We start from the raw sequence: 13,572 nt of genomic DNA, 5'->3' as shown, positions 1-13,572 counted from the left end.
TGCCTTGCCGGTCGGCCAGCTGTTACTGATCTTGCATAACGGAATCCTGCCCCTGTATGAGCTTATGATCGAACGATCATCGAAAACCAATTGCAGACCCATTTTCTCACTTGCATTCCATCAAGCAAATGGAGACTGAAAGTGAAGAACAAATAACATAGCATGCAGATTTCAATCTCATAACACAAACATAAGTAAATAGAAATCGGAAGAGAACAAGTAAAATGTTCAGGATTATAATATAGAATTTGGAAATTGAGAAGAAACAAAAGTATGATATGAAAAAAAAAAAACAAAAAAATAGAGACAGTAAAACAATAAAACCCACCACAAACCCAGCAGCGGCGGAAGGAGGTGGTGCTGCTGTGTTTGTAGCCTGAATTATGATCTCCGAAATGCATCTCCTATACATAAACATTCTCTGCAACCTACTTTCTCTGCCAATTTTATTTTCCACAACTCATCGAATGGATAATCCATAACAATTTCAAATAAATACGGAGAGACTTTCTTTCTCCTCTTACCCCTCTCTCTCTATACTGATATTACATCTCTATGCTTTCACCTCTTCTTCTCTGTTTCTTCAGACATTTGTTTGCCGTTGCCAATATGGTGATTGACTCCAACAATTGCATCAATCTCAAATTTTTATGCTTATTACACGAGCGATGAGAATTGCCCGTAAGGGAGAGAAATGTTGGTGCGGGGGAGGGAAAAGGAGCCGTGACTCTGAACAAGGACTGCTGAGTTTTTGGTGATTGTGCTCCGGGAAAGGTTAGAGGAGGAGAAAATTCTCAAAAGAATCAATAGAAGGGTGGTGGCGGAGGAGACGCGTAAGAAACTCCAAAGATGGGTGGCAATGGGCCCTCATATACAGGAGTGGGAGGTGTTGGGCTTTCATAAACAATTGGCGGTGGTGGTGATGGATAAGTTGGTGGGGTTTCACATGGAATTGGTGGTGGTGGGGAATTGTAGTGAACAGGTGGTGGTGGTGATTGGTATTGGACTACAGGGGGAGGCGGTGAAGGGGATGGTGGGGGAGGGGACTGGTACACTGATGGAGGTGGAGAAGAATAGATAGGAGGAGGTGGTGGGGGTGAGGGTGAAGGTGGCGGCAAGTAAACAATGGGAGGAGGTGGAGGGGGAGGTGAATATTCAATACATGGTGGCGGGGAAGGTGGAGGGGGTGGTTCTATACAAAGTGGTGGTGGTGGCGGTGGTGAGAGGACTGGGGGAGGTGGGGAATGTCCAGGAGGTGGCGGTAATGGATAGACATATATTGGTGGTGGCGGTGAATGCGGTGGGGGTGGTGGTGAATGTGGAGGTGGGGGTGAATAGTACATATAAGGAGAAGGTGGAGGTGGAGAGCTCAATGGAACCGGTGGTGGGGGTGAATTTGGTGGTGGAGGTGGTGGGGGCCGCACGCAATAGGGTGGCGATACCGTTGGTGGAGTTGGAGGTGGAGGTGATGGTGGGGGAGGAGGTGATGGTGATGGTGGGGGTGGGGGAGGAGGTGATGGTGATGGTGGAGGTGGAGGGGGAGGCGATGGTGATGGTGATGGTGGGGGTGGAGGGGGAGGCGGAGGTGGAGGTGGTGGTGGTGAGGGTGGTGGTGGGGGTGGTGAGTAAACTGGTGGTGGGGGCGGGGGTGGTGAGTACACTGGTGGTGGGGGCGGGGGTGGTGACAACACTGGAGGTGGTGGTGGTGGTGGAGGTGGAGAGTAAACCGGTGGTGGAGATTGGGGTAAAACAGGAGGGGGAGTCGAAGGAACCACAATAGGCGGCGGTGAAGGCATAGGAAGTGGAGGCGAAGGCGGAGGGGGAGTAGGCAAAGACGGAACAAAAGGCTTACATCTAAAAGAACTACAATCCACAGGCTTCGACAAGAACGACTTACACTGCGCTGCCGTTCGCTGCGCCGGCCTATTCGGCAAGCAATTCCTCTTGTCGTCAAAGCCCGCCAGTCCCAGACACGCCGGCGGCTCACCCGTGAAGAAGTTATACGAGTAAGTGAAGTTCTGCAGACTCGGCAGTGAACAAATACTCGCCGGAATCTTCCCCGACAGCAAGTTGTGGGCCACATTGAGCTGCTCCAAGCTCACCATCCCTCCAATCGTCTCCGGTAGCGACCCCAGAAACTGGTTGAAGCTGACGTCGAACACCGTCAAGTTCTTCAGCATCCCAATCTCTGACGGTAAACAAGACCGGAATCCATTGTTCATCAGGATAATCTCGTTGAGGTTTGACATGTTCCCCAAACTAGCCGGAACGCAGCCGTGGAACTTGTTGTTGGCGAGGACGATGACGGAGACCGGCGAGTTCCCAAAGTTATCAGGCAGATCGAACCGGAACCGGTTGTGGTTGATGAATATGGCGTCCAAGTCCTTGTCGAACAGCTCCTTCGGCACCGTCCCTTCGAACTCGTTGAACCTCAGATCCAAGAATTTCAGCTTCGGCAGCTGGAGAACCACCCGAGGGAACTTTCCGGCGAACCGATTGTTGCTCAAATCGAGCTCGAACAGCAGCTTCAGGCGGTTGAACTTGTGAGGTACAGTTCCACAGAACCTGTTGGAGTTGATGTGGAGCAATGCGAGATCCGTGAGCAGCCCGAGCTCCTCCGGCAAGTACCCGGCAATGTCGCCGTGGTTGAGGTCGATCCCCGCCACAGTCCGGATCGTTCTGTTGTCGAGCGCCTTGGTGCAGAAAACTGCGGTGTACTTGCAGACATTAGATCCGACCCAATTGCCCGTGATGTTGAACGGGTCGGAGAGAATGGCCTGCTTCAACGCCTGCAGAGCTATGTAAGCGTTCCGGAGCCGGTCGTTCTCGAAGACCAGCGAGGGGTCGACCGTCACATGCTCGCCGCGGTCACCGAACTCGTCGCGGTAGTAGAGGAGCTGGCGGTGCTTGATGTAGAGGGCTTCCTCGTCGGAGAGAGGTCCATGGCTGACAATGTGGCTGCTGCGGCGGTGCTGGTGGTGGTGCTCTTGAGCAGCAGCACCAGAGAAGAGTGATGACGTGGCAAGGAAAAGGGCAGTGAGGAGTGAGAGGTGGAGGAGGGTGGTGGTCTTCTTCTTCATCTCACACCAGACATCTGAATCTCCAAATGCCACTTTAAAATTTTCTTTGAAAGATTAAGAACCCAAATAAGAAAGAGGAAATTAGAAATTTTTTCTTTTTCTTTTTAAATTCTTAATTTCTCAGGTGAGATTGCAAATGGGGTTTTGGAGCACCGTGAGATCTGAGAGAGGAGGAAGTAATGGGAGGGGGAAGGAGGAACGGGGGGCAGATTTCTAGGGATTTTTTGAGAAGTGTGTCTGTTTGTAGTTTCTCTACTGCTAGTTAGAGAGAATGAGAGATTACACATAAAAAAGACAGCTAAATCACAGCTCAAAGCCCACCAGAAACTCTCTCTCTTTCTTTCTCTCACTAACTTTCTTTCTCTCACTTTCTTTCTTCCTCTCTCTCTCTCTCCCCATCAATTTGGCTCCTTTTTATTCTTTTTTCAAGAATCCCATTCCCATTATTCAACTACCTATGCAAGCTAAAGTTTTGGAATAAAGTCATAGACCCATTACAAAAATAAAAAGTACTATCCACACATTTTTTTACTTCTCACACATCTCTTGTTAATTTTTATTCGTTGATTTTTTTTAATTCAACCGATTTGACGATCGAAAACCAAAAAAGTTGTGTGGATATCATATCTCAAAAAATATTGCAAATATGTTCATTTGGGTGGTTTATTAACAATGTGGACAATAATTGTTCTAATCTTACACAATTTGAAGTTGTTAGGGGGGAGTTGGTAGCTTGTAATGGCCATACCCAAAGTTTGATTTTGATTCTTACACTTTTAGGGAAGTTTCACTTTACTTATTATAATTCCGGTTGTTGCTTTTGAAACTGTGTATAGTTAAGTAACTTTGCATGTCTCTGTCGATTATCAATTGCTCTGAAATGAAAATTTCAACTTCTTTAATAGTATCAACGTCATATAGACTTACGTATGAAAAACAATGCTCGCATGTATTTTACATCACTTGATTAGTGTTATCCATAAGTTTTGTTGGATGTCACCACGTAAGGTTGTGACGAGAGTCGTGTCACGCTAGAAAGCTACATAACCTTGCAGAAGCTTATAGTTTGCAATTTAATGAAACAAATTAACATGTAAACAATACATGCGGGGTAAACAAGTGAAACTACATGGACTAAAATGAAACTTCATAAAATTGTAGGGACAAGAATCATAATTTGGCATCTGTATCACGAGATGTTAAAAATTTGGAGCAATTGGTGGGGGAAGAGATTTGAATGACTCCACTTATTGTGCAGGTGGGGGGTGGAGGTTGTTTTTGTCAAAACAGACGAACAGACGAGTCCCTTGGAGTAGATGAACTTCCAGTAACGTATGTGAAATTACGTAACTATCAGCGTGCGCGTTTTCATTTCCGAGTTTCTCCTCATCACGGGGGGTTGGGGGCCACCGTTCAGGAGCGGGAACGGGCCGACATTGGTAAATTTGGAGGAGCGCACTGGATCCTTGTCTCTTAATCAAGCGGCTATAATTTGTCATTTTTTTGTGGATATTCTTAGGGAAACGATTCAGTTAAATGAAGTGCAATTCTTTAAATTGTTGCGTAATTTTATTTGAATCATTAAATTATTGTTTTCCTTATAAAAGTGCAGATAGTACTAACGTCACAAAAACGGTACTTATACTTTTATGTCAGATTGTAATAGTAAATACCACTTAATCAATGCTTTTTTTGTTGTTTTATGGATAACGATTTGGCGTTTTTACACTTAACTTGGTTAAGTAGAAAATAGCGGTTAACCATTGCTTTTCTTTTTTTGCTTTTCTATCATAACTAATTTTTTACAACAATCTCATTTTTACCATCTGCATTTTGTTAGTTTTTTTTCATAATTCATATTGTAATGTCATAGTGGCATTATATTTTCGTCTTTGGCTTGATGAAGAAGTATTTTCCACGTGACCTCAAGAGCAAAAGAAAACAAATACATGTCTATGTTAAATATGAACAAAAATAAATCGAAGACAGCGAAAAAAAGTCTAAGAATAAGGTACATAATTAAAACAAATTAGTTATGACAACAAATTGTTTATTAGTGGTTTAAGTTCCAACTCTAATGCAACACTTGCCACGTTTCATTTAGGTAAAAATGGATGCAATATAAATGGTGGCAAGTAGTCCTCTACCATAATAATAGAGATGAGTTTTGTCCTTACTCTAGAACGTGGATTTAAACTTTATCAACTCCTTAATCTAACAAATATATCATTTGACAGAAAAAAAAAAAAAAAAAAAAAAAATAGTGGCCGGACCAATGTAATCCAAAGGAGTAATGACGCCAATTGAAAAAAAAAAAAAATATATATATATATATACACACACACGTTACTTTTAGTTCAGCAGCGAAGGGTATATCTGAAATTTACTTGAAATAAAGATAAATCCCATGCCATGCAAATGCAATGCATGAATGTCACGATGCTACGCGTCCTTATCACAGCTGATGCTGATGCACGATCACCAATGATGGTTAAAAACCATCAGTGTTGTTCTTCCGGTTCGCCCTCTCCAGCACGTATGTGGGGCCCATGAAAGAGGATTAAAAATTTTTCCAGATAGCGACACATTCACCACGCCCAAGGCAACTGTGTGTTCCTGGGGGCCACGCGTCACGTCTTGCCCGGCTGGATCGTCGGCGTTGATAAGAGTCCCACGTTCGTGTGGTGCACCGCGTCCATGTACGCGTCTACGCCCACCGCAAAAGCGCTCCAGTTGGGAACTGGGTGAAAAGACCATACTGCACCTCACACTTTTTTTTATTTATTTTTTTCCAAAATGCAACCCAAGCAAAAAGGCCCAACTACCTTTTTGAACGCGTTTTTTCCCCTCCGCCAAATGGACCCGGCGCTTATTTATTTTTTGGCACCGCCGTGTTTAGCGTTTTTAGTTTTTAGTTTTGTTTTTTTTTTTTTTTTTTTTTTTTGCTTTTGTTCATGATTTTAAAAACCATTTTTTACTATATAACGGTGTAGTATACGTTAAGCGCTATATTTTTCTTTAATTCTAACTGGCCACACATTCGGCGTTTCATATCAAGCGGCCATGCTTCTAATTTATTATGTTAATCTGGTACCAAAACATAAGACAAGTTTTTTTTTTTCTCAGATTTTTTTATTTGGCCAGAAATAAATTGAACTTTTTGTTGCTTATTCTTAAGGTTGAGTAATTTCAGCTGCGGTTGTGAAATAATTGTGTGAACATGAGATCTGTGATGGGTATTTGATGATTGGTGTTTGGAGCAGGTAGGGTTCCACTTTGTCTCAAAATGTTGTGCATATCATATAATTTAGGAGGTGTATTCAATTGAGAATTGGAGAGATTTTAATACATTTATAAATCCATAGATTTTTATAAAGTTTCATTGATTTGTAGAGATTCCATATAAAATTTTGATTCAATTCCCTCGAAATCTCATAGGAAGATGTGAGATTTGTGGATACTTAAAATACACTACGAAATCTCTTTAATTCCCTTTAATTCCTCAACTTTTTCAAATTCTTTAAAATCAAATTCTAATTGAATATACCTGGAATGTTATAAACTTCTTTAAAATCCTAATTGAATACATCCGGATTTCTAAGGATTTTAATAAACTATCTTAAAATTCTAATTGAATACATCTTGAATTTCAGAGAATTACTTAAAATCCTGATTGAATACCCCTAAATTCATTAAAAGAATTAAAATCTCTTAAAATCTCAATTGAATACACCCCCTTAATTTGTCCTAAGATTTCACTCAAAAAAAAAAAAAAAAAATTGTTCTAAGATTAAATTGTAGCGGCAGCAACACCGATCCAGTCCAGGGCGATATTTGGTGAATTAATTTACTAACTCATTTGTATTAATCTAGGGTTTAAACAAACAAACAAATTAATTATTTTATACGAGAACAATTCAAAATTGGACCTTTTCTTTTCAACTATTTGTTTTAGATCTCATGTGATGGGATTGCACATTTGTTTGCATCGTCAACCCGATCATACTTTGTTTGTTGTTTCATTCTTTAGGGTTTGAAGCATTTTGTCAACCATTTTAACTTAACAAAGTATAAAATTTTCGCTAATCATATTATATGAACGATACAAGTTTAATATTCAACCCTAAAGTTCACACACTCCAGCGAAAACGTTATTCTTCACCGTCATCGTTGTCATCTTCGTCGTCCTCATATTTTTTTAATAACCTAAACACCATAATCTTCGTTTGGCTTAATTAATTACTAACAAATTGTTATTCATCCACTTAAATTAAATGATTTTGCATAATTGTCAACCAATTAAGCAGTCAGTTTGAAGCTGCCTCCAATCAAACAACCTGTCGTCCCAAATGAGTGGTCAAGATTAAACAAATATTCACATGAATTCCTAAGCAAATATGATGCCAATATGTAATAATGCGTATGAATGAAAACCTGTTAATATGTATTTCTGCATAGGGCCAAATTAATCAATTGGTGTGAATGTAAAGCATGTTATATTTTTCTCTCAACAAAAAACAAGCATTTTATTTTATTTAATTATGTTCGGCCAACAATTCTCATATAATATGACTCACCATTAATAAGGTTTGAGCTTTGAATTTGAATGTGTATGGAATACTAGTCACTTTTGGTATCATTTTACGTGTTGTAATATGCGATAATATTGATATGCTTTACTTTTATAATACATTAATAAATCAAATTTATATATTATAATTTGAATAAAGTAGTAACACTATGCGACGGTGTTCACATGTATTATAATTTGAATGAAGTAATAACACTTTGTAACGGTATTCCAAGTACACTGAAAAATAATTTGTTGGAGTTTCATGTCTGTAATACCCTGAATTTTTTTTTTTTAAATATGTGATTATGTGGAATTTTTTTTTCAGAAAGTGGAATGACTAAAATGTCCCTCATTGACTAAATGTAATTATACGAGGACGTATTTTAACCTCATATATTTTATTGTATTTCTTGGCATATTTGGATATAGCTCGATCTCACGAACGCGTAGGCGCAAACCATTTGTAAAACAGAGTTATAACGAATGAGATATGAACGAGCAAAGTTAGGGGTGAAATGGTCATTTGACCACAATCTGGATTTCTCCATAAATTGTGAGGTGCCACATGTATGGCAGTGGTTGGGAGAGAAATGGGCATTGCCCAATCAGAAAATGAGGAAAGGGTGAAAGGAGAGAACAAGGAAATGAGGGGGAAAGAACCGAGTCACCCTCAACCAGTGTGACCCGACCGGTATGAACACACCTCTGATGTCGATTCTGGCGTTTTCCTGATGAGTTGGGCGACGCCACCACTACCAATCCACTCCTCGTCGTCCCAGCTTCCATTTCCACCCAATTTGGACTACTGTGATCGAGGTTTAGCGACGAACACTCATTGTCTTCTCCAGCGAGTTCAAAGACACCCACGACGGTGATCCACCCGATTATGAAGCTACCACCATGGGTCGACTCCTCATGAACCCAAGAACATGTCCCAAGCCTTGGTTGGGGCGACGGAACATCGGAGCTGGTGGATCAAGACCACCAAATTTCTAGGGTTCCGGCGGGTTTCGAGGCAAATTGGCATTTTTCCTGGCCAAATTGGACTTGGCCACATGTATAAAGTTTGTTCTACACTTTGAGATCTTCATTTTTGTAACTTTTGAGAATGTTTAGAAATAGTTGAAATTTTCCAGTGAGGCGGGGCAGCCAACTGCCACCCACGGCGGCGTGTGGCCAGAGGGTCATCGATGCTATTTTTATGCTAAATGAGATGCCTTGAATTCAGTTGTGATATCCGGATGACGTAGGTGGATCGTTTAAACCTAAATTAACCACGATACGTTAATAGGTCACTAAACGAACCAACGATCCGACTGTTGGATTGTCACCAAACTTTGAGACCTTATCGTACATAATATTTGAGGACTTTAGGAACTTACGGATCGGGAATCGGACGTACGGATCTTCCCAAATTGGATTTGCAAGTTGTAAAATAAAACGTTGACCGCCACTTGATTTCATGATTGGTGGAGATCCGACCGTTGGATTGGAATGAAATTTTAGTATGTTGTTCTAGAAGCATAAGGTGAACTACTAATGGCTTGATCCCTTCGTTTAGGGTACGTAAGCAGTATAACCAGGATGTTAGATGCATCCATAAATTAAACAAAATGATTATTTTTTATGGTTAGTTAGAATTATAATTAACTATTATTTTATTGTGGCCTACCTGTGTGTTTGGCTTCGGAATTAGAAATTTCGGATCATTACAATGTCCTTCTTGAGTTTTTATTTTTTTTATTTTTTTATTTTTTTACTTCTAGGTTTAGAGACGTGCGTGCATTATTCATTCAAGGCAACAACAACGCACCAACAGTTTCTCCACTGACAGATTGTTGATACAAGGGTCTAATAATAGATTAACTGTATGCAGTTATTCACTTATGCGTGTGACCGACAAATGTTAACATATATGGTTAACCTTTCATTAATGTTGATCAGAGGCAGTGGTAGATTCAAGATTGAATCTTGGGAGGTCATAGTGTTAAAGTTCGAAGTCTTTCATAGAGAAAAGAGCACAATATGCACAAAAAAAATTCGGTTTACTCATTGATGTATTTTGTTGAACACTTAGTAAACTTGTTGTTATTAGTAGAACCAAGTTGCCGACATGTCAAAAAATATTGACATATGCAAAAGCAAACTGATGAGTGCTATTAAGAGAATTTGTCAAATGTTATCGACGCAACCTGCAATATGATATTATCAAATAATTGGTGGGTACAAAAAGAAATCGTACGAAATATTTAAAGAGTCATTAAAAGACTGCACATGTATATTTTTCGAACTCTAAATGGTCCTAAGACCACCTTCGTTCCAATGTATATCCACCGCTGATCATATGATCATAGGGCTCTACTATATTCCTACAATTTGTCAACTTATTGACGGACAATCATGCAGATATATGGTATATGCTGTTAGGACAAATATATAGTATAATTCCCAAGTGCATGCATCTTGATCTGATCAAACTTGAAAACGTGTGGGACCAATATTCCACGTAGGATAATGTAGTCAATGGAGTTGATTAGGACAAAAATGCCAGCCGGCAACCCAGCTGGGACGCTTAGTCATCACGCTTGCCAACCTCAACAATCCAGAATGTGGAAAGAGATCCTCTTCACATCCATTCCTCCTAATCCATTAAATCAAGAGATTTGTGCTGTTGAAATTTGATCGAACGATTACAAACATGGACCCACTTTAATAGTTATAATAACTTTAATCGTTAGATCAATTTTCAACCGTATGAATTCTCTGATTTGGTGGATTAAGAAGAAGGAATGCGGAGAAGATCCCTTTCCCCTGTATGTATGTATTTATGCTTTCATCACTAGCTGCTGGTTAAGTGAAACTAAGCTACAAAATCCAATTTTATTTTTGGCCATAATTAAACCTCAACAATTCTTCATAAAAGAGTTATTATTTTTATTTCTTTATCTAGGGTAGATGTACTGTCTGCGTAGCAAATCCATGACTCATCTCATCACGCATATCACACAAAAAATTGTATTGGTCTTGATAATAAAAAGTAGATGATGTGTCATTCAACGTGTTATAATAAAAGTGATGAACATAATTGATACTAATACATTATACTTCTATGATGTATATATTAATAAAAAAACATATCCACGAATTATAATCTGTAAAATTATAATCGACATGTTATATGAAGATATTAAAATTTTGCTCCTGTTGACGAACCTAGGGAACTATTCAAAGTTGTATGCCACTTGTCTTACGTGCCAATCGATCAAATTGTTCACATTGGATTTTCTATGTACGTAAACGTTTTTGCTACATTTAAACATTATTACTTGAGCCGTAGATGACTTATACAGTTTATATAAATATCGTATCTACTTTTTCACATACGCATTTTACATCATGACAAGTAATAACCGTAAGGGATTTTCAAGCATGCTTTGAAATGATTACAAAGTACTTGGATGCGATATAGAAATCTAAGCCCTACGATGACGCTACTCACACACTCATTTTATCTTGCACACACTTCTTGTTAATTTATGTTTTTTTTTAATATTTTTGAATTTAATCAAGAAAAAGGATCTTCGCCCGATCTTTTTTCTGGAGATCCCGTGATCATGACGGTTCATCGTATATCGTGCGGTTAGAAATTATTTTAAATTTTAAATTAAATATAAATAGTACCTAACGAAAATTAACTGCACAATATACGATGAATGATCACGATCACGGAATTCCCAAAAAAAATATACAACAAATAATCTTTTTCTTTATTCAATTCAACCGTCGAAAATTAAAAAAAAAATACGTGAAAGACGAAAAAAAGTGTATAAATTGCAACTTACATTGATGCACATGGTTTCCGGTTTTCAATGTCATTCTATGATGACGGACAAAATGACAGTGTAGTAATCATCTCCGTAGTACTTGGTCAAAAGTAACAAGCCTGTCGTGGTTGAGATTTCATGCTGTAATCACTGTAACGTATGGGGAAATTAGTATTGGAATTGAAAAAACAGCAAAAAGTGGGAAATAGAAAACTTAAATAAATAACTAAATAAACGAAAACAAAAAAATAATAATACTTTGTAATTGCAGAGACTTCTCTTCAGGAACGCAAATTACGGACAGAATTCGAGAGCGGAAGTTATGTTAAGAATAATGCTGCAATTGAATGGTAGGGTTTTGCTGTTGGCTTTCATAATACTTTAATACTGTATTCGGTTTTCGTCGGCAGGAGGGTTTTAATTTTCCAAACATTTGGTTAGGGTTTATCTGGCTCTGGGAGCTAGGTAGCAGTGACGGATTCAGGAAATAATATTAAGAAGATCACTAAGAATAGCGCGCAAATTTTTTTTAACAGCAATAGCATGCGTATCGTTATTTCATCGAGTCTTGGTAGACATGAAGTCATTTGGAAAGGCATATTGTACACCTGTTAATGTCTCATTTGCGTGGGTAACTGACATGTTCCAAGGCTGCTCCCATATGAATGCTTAACAAAGAAATACATTTATCTTGAACATACTAACAATGTTTGATATCATTGCATCTCATTAATATGTTTGTCCAAAAATGATGATGCTTTGTTATTCTTTGAGATCACCATTTCATTTACTTTGCATTTTTGGATAGTTTTTTACTTGGTTCTTTTTTTCTACTTTTAATTGTAATTACAACTAACAAACAAGCCAGAGGTGAATAATATTATGACTAGACTGTAAAGGGGCGACAGCTCTCTAATGCATTTTATCAAGCAGTTGAAGGGCATATATGAAGGGCAACTCCAACTTTTAAAGAGGCAACATCCAAATCATCCATGAATATTCACCGAAGTTCGAAAAATCAGCACTCAAACTATCTTTGAACATTTACTGAAGTTCGGAGGGTCAGATGACCCCTCCTGTCCCTCAATGCATCTGCCCCCTGTTCGGTAGGACCTTCCATGGCTTGCTGGAGCCACTGTGCTTTCATTTCATGGGCCATGAGTCTACGACATATACCTTTAGACTTATACCTTCGGGGAGGGGTTAAGATTTTGTCGAAATTTTCAAACTGGTCGAAAAGGAATAGGATCCACTAATTAACTTACAAATGTGAGCTATCCTCCGATAAACCAAGTGTACGAATATACACATTTCTTTCTTGTTCTAACTTCTTCGTAGTTGTACACCACAAATCCGCAGAAGTCAACAAACTCTTTGGATCTGTGGATTTTTTTTTTTTTAATTTTTAATATTTTTGGTACATAATATATTCACCGCAGGTCAAAACGGTTTGGTCAGTTGCAGTGCAAATGCATGGTTGAAACTGTCATGTACTTTATGACAGCTCGGATTACACGGATAACGTTTACTTGAAATTGTGCGTGCATCCATTCTTTTAACAATACTTCTTTGGTGCGGCTGACCTATGCGGTTACCCCCTCTCGAGTTTACCTAGGTATGAGTTCGAAAATTTTAGTATGCTCGGGTGTATTTATAGTTTAAAATAATTTATCGTTGAATTTGAGAGCCTGTGACCAAAGATTTTATAAACTCTTTATATATATATAAAATTTAGAGAGTATGTTGCCGCATGGGTCGAACACCTAAGACATTCCTTTATAGGCATCAGGTAGTTCGAAAAATTTCATTATACTTCATTTTTCTTATATTACGAGATTGTAATTGTTGAATCTAAGTCGTTAGATCATTAACCAATAATCTAGCGGCCAAAAGTCTCATACGGTGAAGCATTATCAATTTTAAGTGGTTTTCTATTTGTTTAAAAGCCTTGTACGGCTGTGCTTAATAATGTGTTGTGAAAGAGTGACACGTGTGTAGCTGCCAACAATTTTAATTTGGAGGGTTCATGGGCGAGCGCGAAATAAATAAAACAGAACAAGTGTCCCGTTTTGGTGCCAATGTGCCATGTGGTGCT

The 13,572-nt window shown here is 39.0% G+C and overlaps 1 protein-coding gene across 1 annotated transcript; it reads right to left on the bottom strand.

The window, feature by feature from the left end:
• Positions 1–220: 220 nt before the first annotated feature.
• On the bottom strand, positions 221–3,481 carry LOC137742635 (leucine-rich repeat extensin-like protein 4). The gene has a single exon (XM_068482556.1). The coding sequence runs from the start codon at positions 3,078–3,080 to the stop codon at positions 804–806; it is 2,277 nt and encodes a 758-aa protein (XP_068338657.1). The 5' UTR covers positions 3,081–3,481; the 3' UTR covers positions 221–803.
• Positions 3,482–13,572: the final 10,091 nt, after the last annotated feature.

The sequence above is a fragment of the Pyrus communis genome, chromosome 1 (assembly GCF_963583255.1).
Source record: "Pyrus communis chromosome 1, drPyrComm1.1, whole genome shotgun sequence".
Classification (NCBI taxonomy): domain Eukaryota; kingdom Viridiplantae; phylum Streptophyta; class Magnoliopsida; order Rosales; family Rosaceae; genus Pyrus; species Pyrus communis.
This window is presented reverse-complemented; position numbering and strand designations above follow the sequence as displayed.